Source organism: Talpa occidentalis, unplaced genomic scaffold, assembly GCF_014898055.3.
Source record: "Talpa occidentalis isolate TD23 unplaced genomic scaffold, MPIMG_talOcc4v2.1 talOcc4.14, whole genome shotgun sequence".
NCBI classification, from domain to species: Eukaryota; Metazoa; Chordata; class Mammalia; order Eulipotyphla; family Talpidae; genus Talpa; species Talpa occidentalis.
This window is the reverse complement of record NW_023601433.1, coordinates 16352030-16378535: the sequence shown is the minus strand read 5'-3', so window position 1 is coordinate 16378535 and position 26506 is coordinate 16352030. Positions and strand designations below refer to the sequence as shown.

The following is a 26506-nucleotide window of genomic DNA, read 5'->3' as shown; positions in this document are numbered from 1 at the left end:
GATAAGCAGGTGGTTTGAAGACTCTTGGAAGCATCTAAGAATGTTTGCCAACAATGGTGCAAAGAGCTGTGGGTAAGTTATTAAGCAAGTGAAATGTGGCTACTCCAAATTGAAATGGCTGTTAGCATAACATAATACACTGGATGTTGAAGACTTAGTATGAAATAATCCCCTACTATTTTATTAAAATATCTCAATAATTTTTCATATTGATTACATGTTAAGATGACACTATTTGGATAGAATATGTTAAATAAAATATAGTGTCAAAGTTAATTTCACCCTTTTGAACGTTTTAAAATGTGACTCCCAGAAAATTCACAATTAGATCTATAGTTTACATTATATTTCTATTTGACAATGTTGAACTAAGATGTATAGACGAAGAAGAGCAAGATGTGTCAAACTGGATATGAAGAGAATGCAAAGCTACCCAGAGGAAACATCACATAGTTTGAAAGAAAAGTAATATAGAGGAAGACTAACTTAGAGATGATGCTACTTCCCCTGGATTGAATCCAGTTTATAGGCTTATTTTATTTGACCAGTTGAGCCTTAACCTGCAAAGTGTTTTAATTATATATGTAATTTTATAAGAAATTGTTGTGAACTTTTAAAAATAGTGGAAGCTTTCATATAAAAATTCAAATCTCTTGCTTATCTCAAAAAATAAAAACATCTGGAGAAATCTGTCCTGTGTTCCATCAAAGCAGGATTTATGTCTTCGAGGAGCAGCTGAATCCCTGGCCAGACCACACTGAACACATCCAGTTTCATCAGATGCTGCATGCTAAGCAGGCTTAGGCCTGGCGAGTTCTTAGATGGGAGAAGTAGTTGCCTCAGAAACGGTATGTATTTTGCCACACTCCCTACCATTCCCTGTTGTTTCGTGGAGCCTGAAATAAAATGTTGGTTGCTATTTACTGGAGTTAAGCAAGTAATCATGACTACTTTACATTTAGGAAGAAAAAAATACATGTGACAGTTGAGCCATTCATTAAAATAGTCTAAGTGTTCCTTGTTCATATGTGTTTGTAACCCCAACTCCCTGGTATAGGAGAGGATGGTGCAGGGCTAAGAACAGCTAATAGTAAACCTCAATACTTAGATAGAATAAAGGTTTCTGGAGTTACTGTGAGCACTAGATAAGAAAAAACAGAGACAGAACTTTCTCTTATACCAGACCAGAGTGTGGAAAACATTATTAAAGGATGATCAGAATTGACCATTTCTCTGGGATCCTAAATATCTTTTGATTTGTCTTCATAAAAGAAATTTACAAGTAAGTCATAAGTCAGGAATAGAAAGCAATATCCTTGTAATATGATATGACAAAGGTTTGAGATATTAAAAGATGTGGAATGAGGCATCAGATCTCAATATCAGAAGGAAGCAGAGGATATCAACAGTGAGGAGCTCACAGAAATTATAAGGGTAGGAATGAAGGCTACTTTGTTACAAGTGAGGTAACTGTTCTTGAGTAGATGAGTAAATTTCCTGGCAAAACAACAGGTTAGCATATCCTCATTTCTTTGCAGAAACTTCTCATGAGACTGAGTAAAGTGGAGCACAATTGATGTTAGCTCCGGATGCCATTTCTCACTAGACTGGATATTGGATGAAAAGCTCTGGTGTCCTACAAGAGCTAGTGTTATTATGCCATCCTAGTGTAGGTGAGATAGCGTCTAACTCTGATTTTTTGATTTGCATTTACCTAATCAGAAGTTATGTAGAGCATCTTTCATGTGCTTCTTTAATGTTTGAATATCTCGTTTATAGCAATGTCTTTTATTTATTTTTTATGTTGGGTTTGTCTTTTAGCTGTTGATTGATAAAAAATATTTGTATATTCTGGATATTGGACATTTATCAGAAATATGATTTGTGTTTTCTTCAGTTCGTGAATACAGATGTTTTTCTCTAATCTGCCTTTCTATATAAATCTTCTCTTTCTCTCAACGATGTTCTGGAGTTTTCAGTACACAATCTTCTTTTGTTAAATTCATTCTTAAGGAGCAACATGGCGGCGACGAGATGCTGCGAGTAAGATCTCCCATTAAAAAAAGTGAATAGGGAGGAAAAGCGGCAGGTCCCAGTGAGAACTGGGACACGGAAGATAAACGGACGACTCCAGCAAACTACCTGAAGAAGAAAGTTACCATAAAAGAGGACTAGAAGGGAGGAAAGCGCAGAACCCTGCTCCCCTCCCCCGCCCACAGAGGCGGCACTCTCCCACCCGCAGAGAGGAGTAAAACAACAAACCAAAACGGCCCACAAGAACAAACGACGCAGCAAGCGGGACTGGGAGTGGAAAGGAACTATTGCAGCCACCACACCCCGTGAACGGGAGCTGTGGAGAACCCTGCAGGATCCGCCACGGCGGTGAGCGAACGGCTCCGGGCGCCATTAGAGTAGAACAAAGACCCCGGGAGACGCACACACAGCCCGGGCTGCCGGTAAGCTTGCGTGGGAAAGCGGGCGCGCTTGGCGCACTTGAAAAGCAAATGCAGACCTGGATCGAGGCTGCCCAGGTCCCCGCGCCTGCGACCTAGGCTTGCGGGGAGACGCGGAGACCCTCACGGGGGTGAAAGTCCCTCCCTGAGTGAGCAGGAACCAGGCGCCCAGGCACGGGAGCTGGGTGCAAAAGGCGCCATTCCCGCACCACTGAACTGGGCTACAGCCCGCGTCCTGGACCTGAGGGCTTTGAACTGAGACCCGGGGCACGAAAACTCGGGGCGTGGGTTCTCCACGACGGTGGGGCACAAGGCAGACACAGCACCCCAAAGCTGTTGAGGCTTACCCTACCATTCCCGCTCTATTCCCTGTCCCACGGGGTAGGGGGAGGCGAAAAACAGCCCCCCAAGGACAATAGGAGAGATCTCTGGTGCCACCTAGCGACCAGGAAAAAAAAAGTCACTAACACCCCATAGAACAGGAAATTTCTTAAGACTGCTTGAGAAGGGCAGAAGGCTTCTGGAGGACCCAGTGGCCAGCCAGGAAGTTAGCCCACACCAGGCCCCTTCCGACCAGCAGTCTGAGCCCACAGAGGGAGCAGGCACCCACGTCCGGGGCAGACTGGGCACACAGAAGAGTGTGCCTGAGACCGGAGGCGCAGGGACTGCATCCCGCTTCGCCATTATAGAACAGGGACATTTCTTCAGTAAAAACTGCCTAAAACCATCAGAAAGCTCCCCCAGAAGCCAGAGATGGCTCCTGCAGGAGCCAGAGGGGAGCGGAGAAGTTCACCCAAGATGCCAGCCAGTACGAGCAACACAGTGTCCCAACGCATACGACAAATTAGAAAACAGACAGTAGGGAGTAGAAGAACCACACGCAACCTAACAACGCCTCAGGAAAGAAGCACACCACAAAAAGAAAACCACTCCCCAGATTGCAATGACAGCAACTTGGAAGAACTTCTGAGCCTTTCAGAAAGAGAATTTAAAATTGCCATGATTAAAAAAGTGATAGATCAGAAGAAGGAAATTGAGTCCCTAAAGAGGGAAAACAATGGTCAGAAGAATGAAATTGAGTCCCTAAAGAGGGAAGTAAAAGAAATGCAGGAGATCAAAGAATTAATGGAGGAACTAAAGAACTCTGGGAAAAGCAATGAAAGCAGAATAGATGAAATGGAAGAACGAATAAGTACTCTTGAAGACACAGAAATAAAAAGAACCAAAACAGAAAAGGAAAGAGAAGTACGAAGGAAAAAGAATGAAGAAAGACTCCGGGAACTAGCTGACTCCATGAGGAAAGGAAATATAAGAGTTATAGGAATTCCAGAAGGAGAGGAGAGAGATGTAGGAACAGAGAAAATATTCCAGGAGATAATTGAAGAGAACTTCCCAAATGCGAAGAAGGAGCTGAAAATTGATATACAAGAAGCAAGAAGAACACCAAACTTCCACGACGAAAGGAAAAACACAGCAAGACACATAATAGTAAAGCTCCCAAGAATCCAGGACAAGGAAAAAATAATGAAGCTGACAAGAGGGAAGAAACAGATAACATTCAAAGGAAAACCAATCAGGCTGACATCAGACTTCTCTGAAGAAACACTACGGGCAAGGAGAGAGTGGAGGGACATAGTCAACAGACTCCAAGAAAACAGATGCCAACCAAGAATACTCTATCCCGCAAAGCTCTCTTTCCTCCATGAAGAAAGAATATGGACCTTCCCAGACAAAGAGAAACTCCAGAATTTCATTGCGACTAAACCCCCACTCCAAAAAATACTACAAGGAATCCTAAAGCCAGAACCTCAGAGGGATGAATAACAACGAAAAAAGACCAAAAAAAAAGTTATTAAAAGAATAAATAAATAAAATCAAAGGAAAGACAAACACAATGGCAAATACAGATGCTAACATATCAATATTAACTCTAAATGTAAATGGACTAAACTCTTCAATAAAAAGACACAGAGTTGCAGCCTGGATTAAGAAACAAAACCCAACCTTTTGCTGTCTCCAGGAAACACATTTAGCTACAAAAGATAAAAATAGGCTCAAAGTCAAAGGATGGAAAACAATCCTACAAGCAAATGGGCCAAAAAAGAAAGCAGGAACAGCTATACTTATATCAGATAAAACAGACTTCAAACTCAAAAAAATAAAAAGAGACCCCAATGGTCACTACATTATGATCAAGGGGACAATACTTGAAGAAAAAATAACACTCATTAACATATACTCACCAAACGAAAGAGCACCAAAATGTATCAGACAACTGTTGTCCTCTCTGAAAACAGACATCAGAGAAAACACATACATAGTGGGAGACTTCAACACACCACTATCAACAATGGATAGATCAACAAGACAAAAAATAAATAAAGAAACTAAAGCTCTAAATAAGGACCTAGAGCACTTGGGCTTAACAGACATCTATAGAACACTTAACCCCAAAAAAACGGAGTACACATTTTTCTCAAGCGCACACGGATCATTCTCCAGGATCGATCACATACTGGGGCACAAGACAAACATCAACAGATACACCAAGATTGAAATCATACCAACCATCTTTTCTGACCACGAAGGCATCAAACTAGAAATAAACCATAAAAAGAAGGCAAGGAACTATCCTATCTCATGGAGATTAAAAAACACACTAATGGAAGACCACTGGACTAACGAGGAGATCAAAGAAGAAATTAAAAAATTCTTTGAATTGAATGACAAGGAGGACACCAATATCCTAAATAAATGTATGGGATGCAGCAAAAGCAGTAATAAGAGGAAAATATATAGCAATAGAAGCTCACATCAAAAAACAAGAAAGAACTCAAAGAAACAACCTAATCTTGAAGCTCAAAGATCTAGAAAAAGACCAACAAAAAAACCCCAAAACCAGTAGAAGAAAAGAAATAATAAAAACCAATAAATGAAATTGAAACTAAAAAAACAATCCAAAAGATCAATGAAACCAAGAGCTGGTTCTTTGAAAAAATAAATAAAATAGACAAACCCCTAGCCAGGCTCACAAAGGAAAAAAGGGAGAAAGCACAAATACACAGGATCATAAATGAAAGAGGAGAAATCACAACGGACACAGCAGAAATAAAAAGAATAATCAGTAACTACTATGAACAGTTATATGGAAACAAGTTCAACAATCTAGAGGAGATGGACAAATTCCTACAACTCTACAATCACCCAAAGCTAGATAAAGAAGAAATAGAACACCTAAACAGACCAATTACAAGCAGCGAAATTGAAATGGTAATCAAAAACCTCCCCAAAAACAAAAGCCCAGGACCTGATGGATTTACAAATGAATTCTACCAAACATTCAGAGACGAATTAGTGCCTATCCTTCACAAACTCTTCCAAAAAATTGAGAAGGAAGGGACAATACCAAACACGTTCTATGAAGCCAATATTACACTAATACCAAAACCGAATAAGGACAACACAAAAAAGGAAAACTGCAGGCCAATCTCCCTAATGAACACTGATGCAAAAATCCTCAATAAAATTTTAGCTATCAGAATCCAACAATGTATCCATAAGATAATTCACCACGACCAACTTGGATTAATTCCAGGGACACAAGGATGGTTTAACATCAGAAAATCAATCAACGTTATCCAACACATCAACAAAAAGAAATATAAAAACCATATGATAATATCAATAGATGCTGAGAAAACTTTCGACAAAGTGCAACACCCATTCATGATAAAAGCCCTTGAAATTCTTGGGATACAAGGAACATACCTCAACATCATAAAGGCCATCTATGACAAGCCAACAGCCAGTATCATTCTCAATGGTGAAAAGCTGAAAGCAATTCCATTAAGATCTGGAACAAGACAAGGATGTTCACTCTCACCACTGCTTTTCAATATAATACTGGAAGTCCTAGCCAGAGCAATAAGACAAGAGAAAGACATCCAAGGAATCCAAATAGGAAAAGAAGAAGTCAAACTATCACTATTTGCAGATGATATGATAATATACATAGAGAACCCCAAAATCTCCACAGAAAAACTAATTCAACTCATCAATCAATTCAGTAAAGTGGCAGGATACAAAATCAACACGCAAAAGTCAGTAGCCTTCCTATACACAAACAATAAATCTGAAGAAGAAGAAATCAAAAAAACCACCCCTTTTATTATTGAAACAAAAAAATCAAATATTTGGGAATAAATCTAACAAAAGAGGTAAAGGACCTATACAAAGAAAACTATAAAACACTGTTAAAAGAAATAGAAGAAGACACAAAGAAATGGAAAGACATCCCCTGCTCATGGATTGGAAGAATAAACATTAAAATGGCCATCCTACCAAAAGCAATATACAGATTCAATGCTATTCCAATCAAAATTTCAATGTCATTCTTCAAAGAAATAGAACAATTATTGATGAAATTCATATGGAATCACCAAAAACCCCGAATAGCCAAAGCTCTACTGAAAAAAAAAGAAGGAAATGGAGGCATCACACTCCCAGACTTCAAACTATACTACAAAGCCATAATCATCAAAACTGCATGGTATTGGAACAAGAACAGACATACAGACCAATGGAATCGAATAGAAAATCCAGAAATAAACCCACAGATTTATGGTCAACTAATCTTTGACAAAGGAGCAAAGACTATGCATTGGAGCAAAGAAAGTTTGTTCAATAAATGGTGCTGGGAAAACTGGGTCGCTACATGCAAAAGAATGAAGCTTGACCACTACCTCACACCATACACAAAAATCAACTCAAAATGGATTAAAGAACTAGACATAAGACCTGAAACCATAAAATACATAGAAGGAAATATAGGCGAAACACTACGGGATTCGCACATCAGAGACATCTTTACAGACACATCACCCAAAGCAGTGATAGTGAAGGCAAAGATAAACAGCTGGGACTACATCAAATTAAAGAGCTTCTGCACAGCAAAAGAGACAATAACAAAAACAAAGAGAAACCCCACCAACTGGGAGAACATTTTTGCACCCAACACTAATGATAAAGGACTGATCACAAAAATCTGCAAAGAGCTGATGAGACTCAGCAACAACAAAGAAAATAATCCAGTCAAAAAATGGGCAGAAGAGCTAAAAAGAAACTTCTCTGAAGAGGAAATGCAAATGGCCAACAGACATATGAAAAAATGTTCAACATCACTTGTAATCAGGGAAATGCAAATCAAAACTACCATGAGATACCATCTCACACCAGTGAGAATGGCACATATTAAAAAAACTAGCAACAACAAATGTTGGCGAGGTTGTGGAGAAAAAGGAACTCTTCTGCACTGTTGGTGGGAGTGCAAACTGGTCCAACCACTATGGAGAGCTGTGTGGAGATTTCTGGACCTACTAAACATAGAGCTTCCATATGATCCAGCAATTCCACTCCTAGGTATTTACCCAAAGGACACAGAAACATCAGTTCCAAAGAGCACCTGCACCCCTATGTTTATAGCAGCACTGTTTACAATAGCTAAGCTTTGGAAACAACCCAAATGCCCAAAAATAGATGACTGGATCAAGAAGATGTGGTACATATATACCATGGAATATTACTCAGCATTCAAAAAAGATAAACACATGCAATTTTGCAGCAACATGGATGGCGCTGGAAGGGATCATGCTCAGTGAAATAAGCCAAAAAGAAAAAGAAAAATACCGGATGATCTCACTCATAGCAGGAATCTAGAAAACTTAAATAAGGGACCAGGAAAATGAATATAAGAAAGTGAAAATCAAAATCAACAAAAAACTATGAACCAGAGACACTTTTTGTGAGGTGGGGGGCGGGAAGGGAAGGATTGGGGTCAGAATGGGGCTTTTGCAATTGTATGGGGGAATATAAAAATAAAATTTATTATTTTAAAAAAAAAAAGAAAAAGGAGGGGTTTTTTTTTTTGATTCTTGTAACAGAAAAGTAGAAAAAAAAATAGGAGAAAGAAGAACACAAGGGATTAGGGTGATGGTTTCCGGGTGCCATGGTAATGTGAGAATTATGGGTACTACACCTGAGGGTAGAAACCAAATATTGTACAAAACCGAACAATGATGTAAGAAAATTAAAAATTAAATGAAAAAAATAAAATATATTTAAAAAATAAACTGAGAAAAAAATAAATTCATTCTTAAGTATGATTCTTTTTGATTGTGAATGCCATGGTAGCTCTTTCATTCCTATTATGTAGAAACACAAATGGTATTTGTATATTGATTTTTGTTTCCAGCAATTTTATTTCAGCTCTGTTAGATTTATGTATCTATTTCAAGGCCTAACGATGACTTGTATTTCAGAATATTGCACATGCATATGAGAAAGATGTATATTCTGCTGTTGCTCAGTGAAGTGTTCTTTAGCTGTCGAATTAGATCTAATTTTTTTCAAGATTTTTTCAAGTCTTCCATTTCATTGTTGACCTATTTAGTTTTTCAATTCATTTTTGAAAGTAGGATATGAAAATATCCTACTACTTTTGCTATCTATTTTTCCCTTCATGTCAGTCAAATTTTACTTTAAGTATTTTAACTCTCTCTTATTAGGTGCATGGGTATTTATTATTGCTAATATACATTTCTTCATGTGTCAACCTACTTTACCATATATATATAATGTCCTTGTTTTTTTTATAATAATTTTGAAGTATATTTTGTCGGATATAGCCATTCTCTTTTGGTTATTATTTACACGATATATCTCATTTATCCTTTTAATTAAAAATTTTTTGTGTCTGTGAATTATAATTCAGTCTCATATACAGCACATAGGATGGTCATGGTCTTTTACACAGTCTGTCAATCATTGACTTTTAATTGGAGTATAATTACATTCATTGTAATTGCTGAGGAGACAGGGGTTAAGTGACATTTTATTTTATTTTTTAATTAATTAATTAATTTGTTTGTTTGTTTGCTTGTTTATTTATTTATACAAGCACTGGGTACAGTCAGAAGCATGGGAGGGTGAGAGAATTCACCAGAACCAGAGCAGGGAGCAGAGCAGGCAGAAGGACCGAGGTACACTGCTGAGGGGAGCAGCGGGTGGCAGAAGAGGTCTGCGGCGCCACGTGGGACCCTCCTCCGGTGGCCGGGGAGCAGCCGGGGAAGGAACCGGCGCTGCAGAGGCTGCGGGCAGCTTTGCAACCCAGCGCTCAACCGCTGCGCCACCGGGGAGGCCGTTAAGTGACATTTTAACATTTGTTTTCTATGTCTTTTATATGTTTTTTTCTCTTCCTGCCCTCCATTACTAGCCTTTTTTGGTGTTACACAGATATTTTCTAGTGTACAATTTTAAGCATGCTGTTGTTTCTTTTTTTTTAAATGATGTTCTTTGTAGCTATCTTGAGTATTATAATTAATATAAACAATCCAGTATGAATTAATATTGTCAATTTCAATAGAACATATTTAAATAAACTTTGTTCTTTTATAATATTAGTCTTAGTGCCTCATGTCTTTTCATTTCAGCTTGAAGGACTTCCTATAGTATTTCTTATAGAAGAAGTTTCTCTGTCAGCAGTGAGTTTTTTGTTTTAGGTTATCTGGAAATGTTTTCCTTTCCCAGATTTGAAGAGTAAATTAGCTGTATATGGAATCATTTTATGACAGCTGTTTTCTTTCAGCCTTTAAATATGTCATTCCACTGCTTTCTGGCCTTCATGGCCTTTTATGAGAAATCACGTGTTAATCTTGTTTCTCCCTGGCTGTTTTGTCTTTAGACAGTTTGATTATATCTAAGTATAGGTCTCTCTGAGATGCTCAAGACTTTGAAAAATGCTCTGAGTTTATCCTACTTGAGGTTCATTAAGTTTCCTGGATACGTAGATACACATTGTAAACTTTGGTAACTTATGGTCGTTACATATTTTTCCTACCCTTTCTTTCTCTCAGCATTCCTTCTGAGTTTTCCCTTATGCACAAGTCAGTAAGTTTCAGGATGTCCCACCAGTTTCCAGTGCTGTCTCCATTTTTCCTCATTCTTTTTTTTTTTTAAAGATTTATTTATTTATACAAGACCTGGAGTGTAGGCCAGAGGTGTGGAGGGTGAGAGGATTCACCAGAGACAGAGTGGGGAACAGAACAGGCAGACTGATGAAATACACTGCTGAGGGGAGCAGTGGGCGGGAGAGGAGAGGTCTGCTGTGCCATGTGGGATTCTCGTTGGCCAGCCGGGATCAAACCCATGCTGCAGAGGCGTGGACAGCTTCACAATGTGGAGCTCAACCGCCTGCACCACCAGGGAGGCCCCCATTTTTCTTCATTCTTTTATCTCTTGTCCTTTGGGCTCTGTAATGTGCTTTGGTCTATATTTAAGGGTGTTGATTCTTTCTTCTTCATGCTCAAATCTGCCATTGAGTTTCTATTGTGAATGTTTTATTTTAGTTACCATACTTTTTTCAATTTTTATTGTATCAAAATACACAAAACATAAAATGCACTATCTTAATTATATTTAATGGACAGCTTGGTGATAGTAATCACATTCTTATTGTTGAGAAACTATCACCACCATCTATCTCCAGGACACTTTTCATCTTGCAAAAGTAAACTATCACTCCACATTATGTCTACTCCAGACTTTGACAACTTCAATTATCTTTCTGCTTCTTTTTTTTTTTTTTGACAAATGCTGGTACTTCAAAACAGTGAAAGACATTGTGTGTGTGTGTGTGTGTATAAGAGAGGACTTATTTCATTTAGTATTATGCCCTCAACTTTCATCCATGTTGTAGCATGCCAGAATTTCATTCCTTTTTAAATTTAAATAATATCCCAATTATACCTATTGACCACATTTTGCTCACACATTCATTTGTTGATGGACACTTGAGTTGCTTCTATAGGGAAGAAAGTAAACCTCAGTTGGTAAGCTCAGGAGAAACTCTTCTAATAAGGAGATTTTCGTGCAATTTAGGCTGTGGCGAAAACAGAGAAGACTCCCTCTCCCTCCGCCAAATTTATCTTTGTGACAAATTTCTCAAATTTCTCCTAAGAATTTAAAACCACAGTCTGAAATCACAAAGACATAATTAGAATTCACACCATCTGTGTGGTCCAGGAACCCAGAACTGAACTTTGATTTAAAGCAACAGAAACACCAGGTAGAGGCACAGCAAACCCTCCTTAGAAGAACTTGCCCTCAATGCAAGCTTCAATGAAATCCCACAGAATAACTTCCAGGAAACATGAGCTCAAATAACAAGTTACTGAACAGAAAAGTGAAATATAACCAGGAGACAGAGTAAAATGAAACTGCAAATTGCGCCCACATATTGGAGTATTCAGGAAATATAAATAAATAGATTTCTTTGAAATATGGCGAAGAAGTCAGAGACTATCAAAACTGTGCGTGAAATTAGAAAAAAGCAATGAAATAGAATGTCTTTAATAGTGAGAATAACCACTGAAATCTTAAAATCCATAGAAGAACTAACAGACGATCAGACGATTGGAAGGGTCAACATAGGCTGGTGGGGTCACAAAGACAAAGAAGTAGGAAAGTAGACAAGTCACTAGGAAAAAACAGATACATCACTGCCAAGCTGATTCACAAAAGCTAGACAACTTGAATGGTTATATGACTTTTAAAATCATTTAAAAGAGAACAGCAGGCCCAAGTGAGTCTACAGGCAAGTTTACTAGACATTCCTAGACATCAGCTATATAGACTTTGAAAATTTAAGGTGTTTTGAGGTGTATTAAATTTGGAGTCAACTAATTAATCTCCACATAAGAATACTTATCCCATAACTAGGAGATCAGTGAATTTTTATTTTCTATCTTGTTTTTTTCTGTACTTAAAATGAATTACAAAGTGTGTCTGTCCATTATCTCATGTTTGTCTTCTCATTACAATGCCCAGGAAGGATAGTCATAAAACTTTCTGCCTGAGATTTCATCATTTGTTTGTCATGTCCCATGACAAACTTTATAATATGTTTTTATAAAGAAAGCCAATAAAGTTAATTGAATTTTTATGAGTCATACTTTAGTACCTATGATCAATACACTGGAAATGGCCCATCATAAATTCTACACTTAAATTTCCATATTTATCCCACTTAAAAATTGTACTCTATAAATGTTCAAATAAATTGGATATGTACATACATATACATATGTATATTCTTAAATGTAGCATTAATTTTTAAACAGTGACTTCTAAGCTATATTATCAGTCAAAAGCAAAATACTGGAAGGTAGACTACTATAAAAATGATATCTTACTGTAGTGCCAAGAGACAATTTTTAAATAAAGTTCTTCAATTTAGAACATAAATTACCTTGCTTGAAGATGATATTAAACCTGAAAATATTTCCTAAAGAATTTTGTACACTCCAAATAATATGCACAGCTCACTAGCCTAAGAGTCATTGACAAATCAGTTATTCATTAATTCCTGAATCCTTCCATATTATAAAATTTATAAGTTGCTCACAGCCTAATCAGAACTACCTATTTTGTAACATGAGTCCCATGTAATAAAGAGTGAAAATACCCAGGTGTCCAATCTCCAGACAGTATGTATTTTCTCTAATGCTCTAATTAGATGCTCTAATCAGTCCTGTGACCACTGGTGAGAAATTAGCACAGACTGGACATTCCTTGGCATCAGGGTGCCCAAGGAGATACTCACAGCTGGAGAAGATCAGCGGGCAGGAGTGCTCGTCCATGGGGAAGTTATGCAGCTGCAGCTGGCACTCTGCATTGATGGTGAGCCTGTGGGAAAGCCACATGTCACCCTGAGGTCACTCAGTAACAACCTTGTAAGGTTCCCATGCAGTTTGATGGGACTGTCCCTTACCACCGTGGGGGCAGGGGGAGGGGACAGCACGTGCAGTCACTGCTGGCAGCAGCACCATCCAGTCAGTGCTACCATTCAGTTGCTTCTGTGTTGTGTTATTTTGTTCTGCTTTAACTATTGGTAGCAGAGAGAATTTCAGCTAATGAAATCCCAAGTCAAGTCAGAAGAGACATATAAAAACAACTGCAGTTTTAGCCATCCTTGTTTAATCTGTTTAAAGTAAGTCCTTCCTCCATTTTGAAAGTGGTGTGTTTGTGTAAATAGGTATAATTCCAAATTAATCCACATGTAGGGGGAATTTCCTATTTGGACAACTCCATTTCACTAAGAAGGTGGTGGATGTACTGAAAGTGTTCACTGCATCCTTCCAGAGAAGACAGCCCTCGGAGTTTCCATAAAGGATCCCAGCAAAGACCATGTCTTGAGTCCGGCTTGCTGAGGCTCACTTTTATCTCAGAGTCTCCTTCAGAGTCCCTTAGGGTTGATGAGGAAACACCTCTAGAAACTCTGGCTCTCTAAACATAAGTCACCAGCAGGTTTATCTGTTGTAGGTGTTTTTTTTTATTATTTTTTATTTTTTATTTATACAAGCACTGGGTACAGTCAGAAGTGTGGGGTGAGAGAATTCATCAGAGCCAGAGAGGGGAACAGAACAGGCAGACTGACAAAATACACTGCTGAGGGGAGCAGCGGGCATGGCAGGAGAGGTCTGCGCGCCATGTGGGACCCTTGCCTGCGGCCGGGGATCGAACCGGTACTGCAGAGGCTGCAGGCAGCTTCGCAGTCCAGTGCTCAACCACTGCGCCACCAGGGGAGGCCCTATTGTAGGTGTTTTAGTTATTCCTCCAACAACAAAAGTTTCGTTTCCCTGAAACTTTAAAAAATAATCTTCTGCTTATTTTTATTTTAATCTGTGCCTTTATTTATGCTATGGACACTTGCTTACCACTATGAGTTACAGATTTCCCCTCACTGTCAGAAATCACCTGCAGTTAGGAGCTAATGACACTGGACTTAAGGGTGAAGGAGGAGAGCTCGAGGGCTAGTAGGGGCTTTCACGGAGTGGGAGGATGCAGGGGCATGGCTCAAAGGATTTAGAGAAGTCACTTTCCCTTGAGGCACGCTAGATCTGAAATGCTCTTTAGACCTTCAGGAAGAGAGCACGCAGGCAGGCGGATCCAAGAAGCTGGGTGTACTGGGTAGGAATAGGCATATGGGAATTCTCAGCATGAATATGGCTTTTAAATTTGTGGGAGTGGATAAGCTACAGCAGTGGGAAGATGAAAAGAGAGTGAAGTGAGGGAGCAGGCCGGCCTGAGGCAGAAGGAGCAGCAGGAGCATCCAGTACTGTGCCAAGGGTCCAATCACTATGATGATCTAAATTTTAAATCCAAAATCAGATGGTCAGTAACCAAAGATCTACTGGTATCTTACCTTAAAGTATAAAGGATTTTTTCATCAGGATCAAAGGCAGGAGCCACAGTGCCAAAAAGGTGGTGAGAGAGGCTGTTAGTTCAGGGCTAGGGCCACCCCATGCTCCTGAGAGGTCACTTGCTGACCTGACTCTAGGTTGAAAGAGCAGAAAGTCTGGCTTGGGTGCAGGACGCTGCTATGCTCTGTGGCAGATATGTGTTCCATTAGACTCAGACCATTTGAGTGGAGAGAATTTTTTTTTAAGATTTATTTATTTATGCATACATGAACTGGAGTATAGGCCAGAGGTGTGGGGGGTGGGAAGATTCACCAGACAGAATGGGGAACAGAACACACAGACTGACTGAAAGTCACTGCTGAGGGGAGCAGCGGGAGAGACAGGAGAGGTCTGCTGCTCCATGTAGGTAGCTCCCTGGCCTGCCGGGGATCAGACTCGTGCTGCAGAGGCTGCAGACAACTTCATAGTGCTGTGCTTAACCTCTTGCACCACCAGGGAGGCCCTCGAGTGGAGAGAATTTTGAGAGAGACCCTAGTCAGAATTTTGAGATAGACCTTAGGTTCAAACTCTGGTAACACTAGTTCCCAGTGGTGACTTTGGACGAGTCAGTTCATACTGAGTTTCTTTGAGGACAGGACCTTTCAGCCCCCAAGAGGACTCATTCTAAGGTAGCTGCCATTCCCATTGAAGATGCACTGGGAAAACCCCTCGCTGCTCTTTTTACCCATCATAGTCTCAAATTTGGCTATAATTGCATTTGTTAATTAGTACTCCAAGACATCTGTTTTCATAGCTGATGGGACTTGTAGGTCAAACATATGAAAGATAATTTCCACAGTTAGCTTTCAGCAGAAAAGAATTCTGATGAAAGGATGAGTTTATATTCATACAGATCATTTGTACACCATTATTTGTATATATGGCATTTAGATAAACTTTTTCAGAATGCTGTAGCACGTCGAACATAAGAAATGAAGAACTTATCTATGAAAATAGGGTCCAATCACTATGATGATCCAAATTTTAAATCCAAAATCAGATGGTCACTAATTAAAGATCTTCTGGCATCTTACCTTAAAGTATAAAGGATTTTTCCATCATTCCATATTCTGAGGAGCTGATTGGGGGTGGTGATCCAGTGAGCCTCTGCAGTCTTAGAATTGCGGAAGATGGTATCTGGAATCCATATCAACCCCACCATGTTGCTGTTTAAAGTAAGTATTTTCATTGTGCTGTTGAATCGAAGTCGGCTGTCGGTCCAGGTCTGAGCAAAAAATATATCAATTTGGTATTCCTGAAACAGAGCAAAAGGAGGCAAAGCAGTTCTATTAGTGAATTTTCTGCCTGCTTCAATTTCTTTGCCCAAAGTTTGGTTTTCTTCCATATTTACATCCTCACCTGCCCACTTCCCCTCCAGTTAATGCTTAATATAGTGGTTGCTTTACCATGGTAAACATTTAACAAGTGATAACCGATATAGTTACCAGTATGATTATGTGAACTTGCTCTGTAAATTTTAAGTTGTATCAAACACATAAATTGTGATGAGGGGTTAAGAGGTAGTAGAATATAATTCAGAACATAGATGTACACCCTGATGCATCCACCAGTCCAAGCTGTGAGTGGTGGAGCTTCTATTCTCTAATTAAAATGGTTAGTGGCCACCGCCTCATGCAATGATAAAGAACAAAGGAAATGATCACATGAAAAACCATTAATGTCTGGCAGAGAACAGGTGATCCAGAAGTATTAGCTTACATAATAATAATAATCAAGAGTCTTCTCAAACAACACAACCCAAATCAAAAAGAAGAAGCAACAAAAAACTATGCAATGCATGCCTATAGAACCTGTCATCGATTAATTATAGTTCAATAATAATAACAAAACTAGCACACTGATAGCCACCCCAGCCAAATGCTGATTCCAACACAAGACTGATGAGGCTCAAATTACATCTGTATCTGGAAGTCATCCCAGTGTTTACAACCCAGAGTAAGACTTTGCTGTGATGTTGGATGTTAGCATGGGCCAGATGTCACCATGAACTCTAAAGAAATGTCAGTTGCCTGGACCTCAGAGGCCCTTCTATTTATTTATTTTTTATTTTGTTTTTAAAAAAGATTTATTTATTTATGCATACAAGAACTGGGATGCAGGCCAGAGGTGTGGGTGGTAAGAGGATTTACCAGAGACAGAGTGGGGAATAGAACAGGCAGACTCACTGAAATACACAACTGAACGGGTCAGCGGGTGAGTCAGGAGAGGTCTGCTGTGCCATGTGGGCACCTCCCTGGCTGGGGATTGAACTCCTGCTGCAGTGGCTGTGGACAGCTTCATAGGTTGCGTTTTAACCTCTTGCGCCACCAGAGAGGCCCCTCTATTTAATTTAAAGGATTATCATGAGGTCCATAGTCAGGAAGGTATAGAGGCTGATTGTTAGAGGTTTTCACATCTTTTGTAGGTTTCTGCAATATTTTTGATATTATAAACTTACGATTATTAGGGAATGAGTGCCATACTTTTCAACAAATTCCATCTTTTCCTTTCCATTCCAATCAAAAAACCTTGAGATAGGTCATTCAACTGACCAGATCCTTCCTTTTATTAACTAATCCATCATTCTTCATCTATTTGCTGCGCTGTGCCAGGCCGTGTCTCCAGCAAACATCCAGTACTGTGCCAAGGGGAAAATATCCCCAGCAAACATCCAGCATGTGACTGAAAGCAGCTCCTGCAGGTGAAATCTGACCATTAGTTGCAGGAACAACTATGAAATGTGAAGATGGATCCCCACGCAGAAGTCCTTCCACAATCATCCTGTTGATAAACAGTGTCCTCTCCTTCACCTTTAATGGTAAGGACCTTCCAACTCTAACCTTTTATATTTTTATATTCCTGCCTATAGTTAGCCTTTCACCAATGAAAGGTTGTCTAGTTTCACTCATTCCTGTGGCTTTTGCAATAAAGAGGCAACAGAATGACCATTCACATCTTTTGCCACTGGAAACAACTTTTATATGTTTGAATTCTGCATGAAATATTCAGAAAGCACTAATTAGGCTGCTCCCATCACTTTATTGCAAAAGAAGGGGCAGTAGGGTTGTGGGGCGCATGCTTTAGTTTATTCTGAAATTCCATCACAAGCTCCCATCCAAGAAGCATAAGGTGGTATGAATGTTTTATTGTGCTACGTTTGATTCAATGTTGGAGAAACATTTCCCACCCACGGAGAAATGTTTTTATGTTTCTCATAAACTTTCTTTGTAACAGCATTAATCATCTTTCTGTAGAAGGAAAAAAAATAATTCTACAATGTCTGTGTAAAAAGAAATAACATTTTATATAATTCATAAATAGCTGTGAAATTAATGTGTTTGAAATGTTAATAAATGAAATAGGTAAAAACATGCGCAGAATTCCCCCAATTTAAGTCCTGGTGCTTGTGAAGAGCTGCACTCGTAATTTGTTTCAATAACTGAAGGACTTAATGATTCCTAAATAGACCATGAATTATTGCAGTATGTCTAACATTTTGACAAAACAGAAGAAAAATTATGCTGCTTAATGCTATCTGTTACTTCTAAAAATTGGATTTTTTCCTAACAGGTTTCTCTTTACCTTTACCAAATAACAAAACCAAATGGAAGAATGAAGAATTAATAAAGGACATTCCTATTTCAAATAATTGACATGCTCTCACTCTGCTGAATTTCATGACACTATTAACATCCCTGATTCACAGAGAGGAAGCATCATCCTGTCTGTGGGCAATATATCCCTAGCCAGTGAGCTTTGCTGGAGCCCAATATGATCTCAAATGTTTCCCCTAGGGACTTCAGGCAGGAGGCAGGAGGTTGAATGTGCCCTTTGGTGCTAGTCTGCATTCCAGGAAATCACCTTCACTTGTGCAAAGCTAAATACATTATGAAAGAGATGCATTACAGAGATTAGAAATCCCTCTGGGTAAAGTAATATTTAGCGAATTACATCAAGATTTGACTCGCCCCTCAGCCCCTCAGCAACATTCCCAGAGCATCATCACCATAAGAGGCAAATGGGAATTTCTAAACCACATGTAAAGAATTTTCAGCTTCTGGGACCTCATTTAGACAACCCACATCATGCTTCCAGGTCACTGCCTGGGAAGGAGGTGGGGCACACAGTATTTTTCTTTTTTTCCTAACAGCACCCTAGGGGAATTTCATCGTTAAAGAGGAGTTTAAATCTTCGCTATTGGGACATTGCCTTACATGAAGGCCTATGAAGGTAATCGTGGAAGGTGAAGAAAAATAGCAATGTGATTTTCCTGTGCATGAAGAAAGTTATAATTCTTTACTGGGTTCCACTTTAATATTTACAACGACTGGTTTGCAAGTGATCCTGCTCTGAGTTCCTTCCAAAATGATAAAGTAATTTCTCTTTGGGCATTGCTCAGAGGTACTGACCACCACCCAAAAGTTTACAATGTTAGACTACAAAAAAAGAAAATAGAATATAAAACAGTTTAGTCATACTTTGTAAAAGAAGCTGTTGAGGGTGCTTATGTGAGCAAGATTTTTATTTTGTGTTTATTTAGCTTTTTACCCTTGAAGAATTGGCTTGGACTCTTTCTCCTAACAGCTGACATAAAAGTCAAGATTTCAGATTTGGTAGTTTTGTCTTTTTTAACATAGTGGGTGATAGGTGTATTGCAAGATATGTTAATTGTGCCTGAGCAAAGGGTATGGAAATGCTCAGCAACCCCCCCTCCCCATTTAGGTAATTGATGAACATGCATGAGTTCAAGGGGTGCAACAGTTGATTTGATTCTCTTAAAGCAGCACAATGACTGTCAACATAGCTAACATCTGTATCCCACCATATCACTTTCTTTGATCTTCTCTGATGAGAACATTTAATTCTTTTCATGCCCACAGTCTCTAACTCAGGAAAAATGTATAATTTAATGAAGAAACTTCTCAATCTCTTTTTTAGCACCCCAAATATTTGCTGTATGAGAAAATGATTTAAGTTCATACGAAATTCTCAGCTTTACAGCTGATCCCAACGTGAAATGGGTCACAGTTGGTGACCACTGGAGGTTGAAGTTCATTGTTTAGTCTCATTTTTTCTTCAGACTGAAGGATTCCTTTTTAAATATTTAGACAGAGCATAGCAGGTCCTTAGACTTGCCAACTGTCTAAATAGCTCTGAGCTTGTGGGGCTTCTCAGTGAACACAAAGCAGCTCTGAAAGAAGTCTGGATAAATCTGGACCCATGGAAAAGAAACTGGCATAAGCAGTCCCTAACACAGCACTGACTCACAGAGCAGCAACGTTGGAACTGATGAGGGATGAGGGAAATATCACCCCAAGTCCACGTGGAGCAATGAGAAGCCTAGAGAGACTACACCAAGAAGGTGCAGCCCCCGCGCAAGGGAAGTCTCATGGTTGTCTAGAACCTGGTTCAGAGTAGATGGGTAACTACATGAAGGAATGCACATGTTTTTGGGGATGCAATATCAGGGCTGCATCATCATCTGGTGCAAGCTAGGGTGGGATGATCAGGAGCTATTGCTTGGGGCAGGGGCTCCATAGTTCCTGCTAATCAAAGCTTACTATCTCTGTTCCCTCTTCTTACCTAACTCACTGCTAATCTTTACAAGTAAGGTATTTTAGCTGATCTTGCTAATGTGGCCATAATACCTGCCTGCTGTTTTCAACAGATACTGGTTTCCTGGTGTATTCCTCATACCAGGACTCTGTCCTGGGTGAGAGGTTCTCTGCCAGACGGTATGTTTAGCTTGACCAGCAGGAACTCTGGGCACCAAGACAACAGCCCTAAGAACAAGGAGAGCCGGGGATCCCACAACACAGAAAAAGGCAGTCTCTCACGCTCGTGTCCTATGAGGCTGCTACTTGAATTGGCAAGTACAAACTCGGTTAGCCTGAGCCAGGCAGTCATCCAGGGGAGAAAATGTTGACATCACCTTCAGATTAGAAAAGCAGTCCCTACAGTGGGGTTGAAGGGTGGTATAGACACTTCGAAAGCCTCATGGAAGACCCACACCCTTGGGATGCGACAGTGGGAGGGGTCAGGGTCAGTGCAGTTGAGAGGGCAGATAATAGTGTTTCTTTAATCTGTCCATCAACTTTAGGAGATACATTTCATGGCTTTCTCAATTTTCAGCTCAAAAATGGATCCAAAGAGACACCCACGGAGAGGAGAGAAGAGGCGCGAAGAGGGGAGGCGAGGAGAGGATATCTTTTTGATAAAAGATACTCTTAATTTTAATGATTGAGATAGCTGAATTATTTTAACATTTATTTATAAAATAAATTAGCATAGGGCCTCCCCTAGTGGCACAGTAGTTGAGAGCTGGGCTGTGAAGCTGCCCGCAGCCTCTGCAGCGCCGGTTCCATCCCCGGCCACCGGAGAGGGTCCCACATGGCGCGCAGACCTCTCCTGCCGCCCGCTGCTCCCCTCACCAGTGTATTTTGTCAGTCTGCCTGTTCTGCTCCCCACTTTGGCTCTGGTGAATCCTCTCACCCTCCCGTGCTTCTGACTGTACCCAGTGCTTGTATAAATAAATAAATAAATCTTTAAAAAAATTAGAATAGCAATATATTAGAAAGCAGAATAAACGAATGTAACTTACAAAATATAATTATGAGGGAAAATATGATTCAAAGCTGTCAAGGGGCACTAGACAAACATTCATAGGTGATGTTTAAGAATGTGGAATGTGACAACTACAAGAATCAGAATTTGGATATTTTCAAAGAAGTCAGGTGAAGTAGTTTGAACTGCAAAAAGGGGAGTAGATATTGAGGAATTTTAGAAGTCAAATGAAAGGTGTATTTGCGAGAAATCATCATATAAATCTAAGAACATATTGATTGCGGGTGTTATTTATTTAATGAATGCATTTTTTAAAATGGTAAATATTACCCAAATTATTTTAGAGCCCAAGATTTCATTGGACAAAAGGATTTCTGTGCATAAAAGTAATATTGCTTGTATTTGTTACCAATAGAGCAAGAGGATGAATGATTTAGATGAGAATACTTGGTAATCAGATTCCAATTTTCCAATTACCCAAGACTCTAACTTTTTTGAAATGTCTCCAAACACACCAATACATTTGAAAACCAGCTCGTCCCGCTGCAATAGTTACTTGCACATGAAAGATATTTCAAGAACTGTAGCGAGTCTTCCAGATCTGTAGTTTTGTGCTTAATATGTATATTTTAACCTATTCAGAAGTGTTCTGACTCCTCTAAATGCTAAAGGCATTGCATATTTAATCAGTGACTCATCTAGACACATTGAAGAAAGCACTTGGCACAATTTTGAAACAGTTTCTTAAATCACCCCCCCACCCCGGCATGCTGATCCCTATTGTCAGCTTTAAGTACTGCATAGATCTACACCACTTTGTAGATTGCTTTTTCATCCTCTTGTAATTCTTTTTGATAAAAGACATTCTTAATTTTAATAAAATCTTACTTCTCAGTCATTCACTTTATGGGTAGTGCTTTTTAAAAATCCTATTAAATTATTTCTATCTCTGAATACATGGAGATATTTCCATTTATTTATGTTCAGATGTTTTCTTATTTTGCTTTTCATACTTAAGTCTATAGTCCATCAGAATTGGTTTTTGTGTGAGTTAGAGATAAATTTTCTTTTCTTCTCACAAGGACATACAATTATCCCAGCATTACTGGTTGAGAACTTGAGTTTTCCTCATTGCTCTGTGATGCAAAGCTTGTCATAATATCTATATAGATTTGGACCTTTTTTGAGACTATCAAATATGTTCCACAGACCTATTCATGTATCCTTGCACAAATACCACCCATCTAGTTATTGTAGCTTTCTAGTGAATACTGATATCCATTGGAGCAAGTACTTCAAATTAGCTCTTTTGATTTAAAAATATCCTGGTCATGTGTATATAATACGCATTTTAGAATCAGCTTGTAAATTTCATAAAAATAAAAGCCACTGTGATTTAGGTAGATTGCATTGATTGTACAGATTAATTTATGCATAACTGCCTTGTTGCCAATACAGAGTTTTCCAGTCCATGAATATAGAATATGCTGATATTTATTTAAGTCTCTTTTAACTCTCTCAATGTGATAATAGTTAACTTCTAGGGTGATATGTATCTTTTGTTAAAAATTTTCTAGGTATTTGATATTTTTGATGCTATTGAAACAGTCTTTTATGTTTTACTTCTATATTATTATACAGTAAATCCTGATTAGTTTTCTATTCCTATAATTTCATCTTTTGAGAATGGCATATAAATGAACCCATAAGTTATGAGACCTTTTAAATTTGCCTTCTTTCACTTAGCAGAACACCTTTGAAACTTTCCAAATTGTTACATGTATCAAAAAATTCATTACTACATGATGTGCACCTCAAAGACAGACACATCACTCAAAGCAGTGATAGTGAAGGCAAAGATAAACAGCTGGGACTACATCAAATTAAAGAGCTTCTGCACAGCAAAAGAGACAATAACAAAAACAAAGAGAAACCCCATCAACTGGGAGAAAATTTTTGCACACAACACTAATGATGAAGGACTGATCACAAAAATATACAAAGAGCTGATGAGACTCAACAAAAACAAAGAAAATAATCCAGTCAAAAAGTGGGCAGAAGAGGGCCTCCCCGGTGGTGCAGCGGTTGAGTGCTGGGTTGCAAAGCTGCTGGCAGCCTCTGCAGCGCCAGTTCGATTCCCAGCTGCTCCCCGGCCACCGGAGGAGGGTCCCACATGGCGCGCAGACCTCTCCTGCCGCCCGCTGCTCCCCTCAGCAGTGTGCTTCGGTCCTTCTGCCTGCTCTGCTCCCGGCTCTGGCTCTGGTGAATTCTCTTACCCTCCCGCGCTTCTGACTGTACCCAGTGCTTGTATAAATAAATAAATAAATCTTAAAAAAAAAAATGGGCAGAAGAACTAAAAAGAAACTTCTTCAAAGAGGAAATGCAAATGGCCAACAGGCATATGAAAAAATGTTCAACATCACTTGTAATCAGGGAAATGCAAATCAAAACTACCATGAGATACCATCTGACACCAGTGAGAATGGCACATATTAAAAAAACTAGCAACAACAAATGTTGGCAAGGTTGTGGAGAAAAAGGAACTCTTTGCACTGCTGGTGGGAGTGCAAACTGGTCCAACCACTATGGAGAGCTGTGTGGAGATTTCTTGACCTACTAAAGATAGAGCTTCCATATGATCCAGCAATTCCACTCCTAGGTATTTACCCAAAGGACACAGAAACATCAATTCCAAAGGGCACCTGCACCCCTATGTTTATAGCAGCACTGTTTACAATAGCTAAGCTATGGAAACAACTCAAATGCCCAAAAATAGATGACTGGATCAAGAAGATGTGGTACATATACACAATGGAATATTACTCAGCAATCAAAAAGATAAACACATGCAGTTTGCAGCAACATGGATGGAGCTAGAAGGGATCATGCTCAGTGAAATAAGTCAGAAAGAAAAAGAAAAATACTGGATGTCTCACTCATAGCAGAAATTTAGAAAACCTAAATAAGGGACCAGGAAAAAGATGAATTAATACAAAGTAAAAATCTAAATCAACAAGCAACTATAAACCAGAGACACACTACGGGGGGGAGGGGAGGTGGGGAGAGGAAGGATTAGGGTCAAATAAGGCGGGGGGTGCAATTGTATGGGGAATATAACCAAAATGAAAATGCAAAAATACATTGTGCAAAAATGAAAAACAATGTAAGAGTTATATAAAATAAAATATTAAAAAAAGAGTAATAAAAGAAAGGTTGGGCAAAAAAAAAAAAGGGAAAGAAAAAAACAGCCCAAAGAGTTGGGGGGGGGAGGGAATCATTCCTTTTTAAAAAATATTATCCCATTGTAGGGATACCACAGTTTACTTAAATCCATCATTAACTGAAGACATTTGGTTGTTACCCAGTTTCAAGGATTGTGAAGAATATGTCTATAAATATTATTTTACATGTCTTTATGTGGAAATACAATCTCACATTTCTAGTTGAATACCTAGAAATAGACTGCTGGGTCATTTTATAGAACATATTTAAATTTATAAGAAACCACAAAATTGTATCCCAGCATGGTCATTCAATCTTGAATTTCCACAGTTCCATGCATAACTTATCTAAACTACAACAGCAACTTACAAATGGCATCTTTATAAAAATTTAAATGTTAGCAGATTGTTTGCTGGTAGATGAAATCAGTTGGCTTTGAAATATTGACCTTATGGCCAGGAACCAAGAAAAACTCAAGAAATTTTTTTCAAAAGTATTTATTGAATTTTATATGTATACAATTATTGCTTTCTTATTTAATTCCATTGTGGTTGAAGACCTAACATTCATAATTCAATGCTTTTAAATACATTGAGACTTGTCTTTTGGCCTAGCAGGTGGTCTTTCCTGGAGAATGTTTCATGTGCATGTGAGAAGAGTGTCCACTTTGATCTTGCTGGATGAATGTTCTAGAGATGACTGTTAGGTACTATTGGCTTATACTGTTTAAGTCTTCCATTTTCTTGTTGATTTCCCTTTATTTGTTCTCCCCATTATTGAAAGTGTGGCACTGAAGTCTCCAAATATCATTGTTGAATTGTCTATCTATTTCTCCCTCCTGTTCTTTCAGCTTTTGCTTCTGGGACTTTGTGACTTTGTTGTTAGGTCCATGCATGTCTGTAATCCTGTCGGATTGACCTTTTTATCACTATATAATATTTCTATTTCTTTCCCATAACATTTGTTTTCTTAAAGTCATTTTTTTCTGATATTAGCATAACCACTTCAGCTCTTGAATTTGCCCAGTATATTTTTTTCTGTATTTTTACTTTCAGTCTACTTGCATACTTGAATTGGATGTATGTCTTCTATGGGCATTGTACAGTAGGTCTTTTTTTTTTTTTTAATCTGATCTGACAATCTCTGCTTTGGATTATTTAGTTCATTCATATTTACGTAATTGATATGGTTGAATTTACATCTGTCATTTGTTTTATATCATTCATGTTTTTATATTCATTTGTTTACCTCTTTTGTATTAAGCAGATGTTTTCTAATGTAATATTTGAGTTTCTATAGTGATTTTTAAATTGTATTTAAAAATGATATTGTCTTTTTGGTCTTAGAATATACATCTTAACTTATTAAAATACATTACATATTTATACTAACTTATTTCAGTGAAACATAGAAACTTTATTCGTACATAGCTGCATTTACTCCCTCACTTTTTGTGCTATTATAATTATATGTCTTACATTTACATAAGCTAAAACAACACATTCTTATAATTATTATTATATATAATCCTTTACATTTTAGAAAGCTGAAAGAAGCAGCAAGTATATATATTCATATTTATAGAGTGTTATATTCATTTTACTTTTCATTTCTGATCCTTTTCATTTTTTCTTATGCATCCAAGTCACTATCTGGTATCAATAATCTTTGTCTATTATTATTAAGTAATTACATTTCTATGTGCTATAAGTACAATAATGCAATTACACACAATTATTTTTATGAACTGCTTCTTAAATCTGTTAAGAGAAGAAATATGCAAGTATATTGTCTGTTATAATTATATAATTATCTTTTTTTCATGTGGACAATTTTTATGTGGACTTGTCACTTTCTAGGATCACTTGCTACAGCCTGAAGAATGAACTTTATTTCTTACAAGCAAGTCTCATCATCACTCCCATCCCTGAAGCTCGTTTTGCAAAGTTCTATTCTAAATAGGTACAAGCC

General features: G+C 38.4%; 1 protein-coding gene across 1 annotated transcript in view; it reads right to left on the bottom strand.

The window, feature by feature from the left end:
* GABRG3 (gamma-aminobutyric acid type A receptor subunit gamma3) overlaps positions 1 to 26506 on the bottom strand; it is a 422587-nt gene that overhangs the window by 143724 nt on the left and 252357 nt on the right. The window contains exons 4-5 of the mRNA XM_054694802.1: positions 15784 to 16004; positions 13111 to 13193 (exon numbers count right to left, since the gene is read on the bottom strand). Of these exons, the coding sequence (XP_054550777.1) occupies positions 13111 to 13193; positions 15784 to 16004 (304 nt within the window). The remainder of the gene's footprint in view (positions 1 to 13110; positions 13194 to 15783; positions 16005 to 26506) is intronic.